The sequence below is a fragment of the Octopus bimaculoides genome, chromosome 11, assembly GCF_001194135.2.
Source record: "Octopus bimaculoides isolate UCB-OBI-ISO-001 chromosome 11, ASM119413v2, whole genome shotgun sequence".
Taxonomy (NCBI): Eukaryota; Metazoa; Mollusca; class Cephalopoda; order Octopoda; family Octopodidae; genus Octopus; species Octopus bimaculoides.
In genome coordinates, this window is record NC_068991.1 from 74,564,340 (window position 1) to 74,565,396 (window position 1,057).

Below are 1,057 nucleotides of genomic sequence, written 5' to 3' on the forward strand. Positions count from 1 at the left end.
TGTGTGTGTGTGTGTGTGTGTGTGTGTGTGTGTGTGTGTGTGTGTACGTGCGTGTACGTGCGTGTCTCCTACCAGTGTTGATTTGTTTACGTCTCCCTTCGTTTAACAGTTCGGCAAAACAAGTGAACGCTAGAATAAGTACCAAACTATGTGAAAAAGATTAATACTAGTGTCAATTTGTTTCACTAAAGCCCTCTAAGGTGATGCTCCAGCATGATCACTGTGCGATAAGTGAAACAAGTAACAGAAAAAAAGACGAATGACAAAAATAAAATGAAGGAACAAAAATAATGTATATTTACTTGAAAAGTAGCACGGCCATCAATATATTTGCGGCTAATTCTGTCAGGGATACCAAAAAGAAATTCAAATAATGATCGCCTGCCAGCTCAGATGACGTCAAATATATGCCGTAGTACGTTAGAGTGTTTGTCAACCTGAAATGTTTTAACAGTTAAAAAGTATTTAATAAAACACACATGAAAAAATCTTTATTTCGATATGTTTTCTGTATATTAAGACTTTGGATACAAAAAAATGTATATTTATATCTACACAACGCTTCGAGCTGCGATCGTCATCAGTTCTTTTCATTCCTATGTGTATATGGCTGATTACTTAAGAAATTTTCTCTCTTTACGTCTATCAAACCCAAGTTCGATCCGAAAGCATAGCATCTAAGGCAAGTAGTTTTTTTATTATTACTGTAGTCTCAGATTGACTGTGAGTGAATTTGAGGTAGTCAGAGACTGTATAAAAGTTTATCTGCTGGAGATTATACCTGTAATTTTAAAGGTGCAGCCTTGTCACGCAGGTTCATATTAATTGTCTCTGTGATTTTCTTTTATATATGGTTGTTTCTCCAGATATTATTAAAATCAACATATCATTACACTTGGTCGATCTCTTGATGATCTTTCGGTTATTCCACATAACCATGTGACTGTGAAATAGTGAAACACTTCGCTCACTCAGTCAACGATCAAGTAGTACAATTGATCGAATAACTGAACACTAATCGTGGAAAGTGACGGAGATCCATCATTTACATGATAAC

At 35.5% G+C, this 1,057-nt stretch overlaps 1 protein-coding gene across 1 annotated transcript in view; it reads right to left on the reverse strand.

The window, feature by feature from the left end:
• The window catches only part of LOC106867571 (organic anion transporter 3), a 67,151-nt gene that overhangs the window by 6,784 nt on the left and 59,310 nt on the right, over window positions 1-1,057 (reverse strand). The window contains exon 7 of the mRNA XM_052972013.1: window positions 303-437. Coding sequence (XP_052827973.1) covers window positions 303-437 — 135 coding nt within the window. The remainder of the gene's footprint in view (window positions 1-302; window positions 438-1,057) is intronic.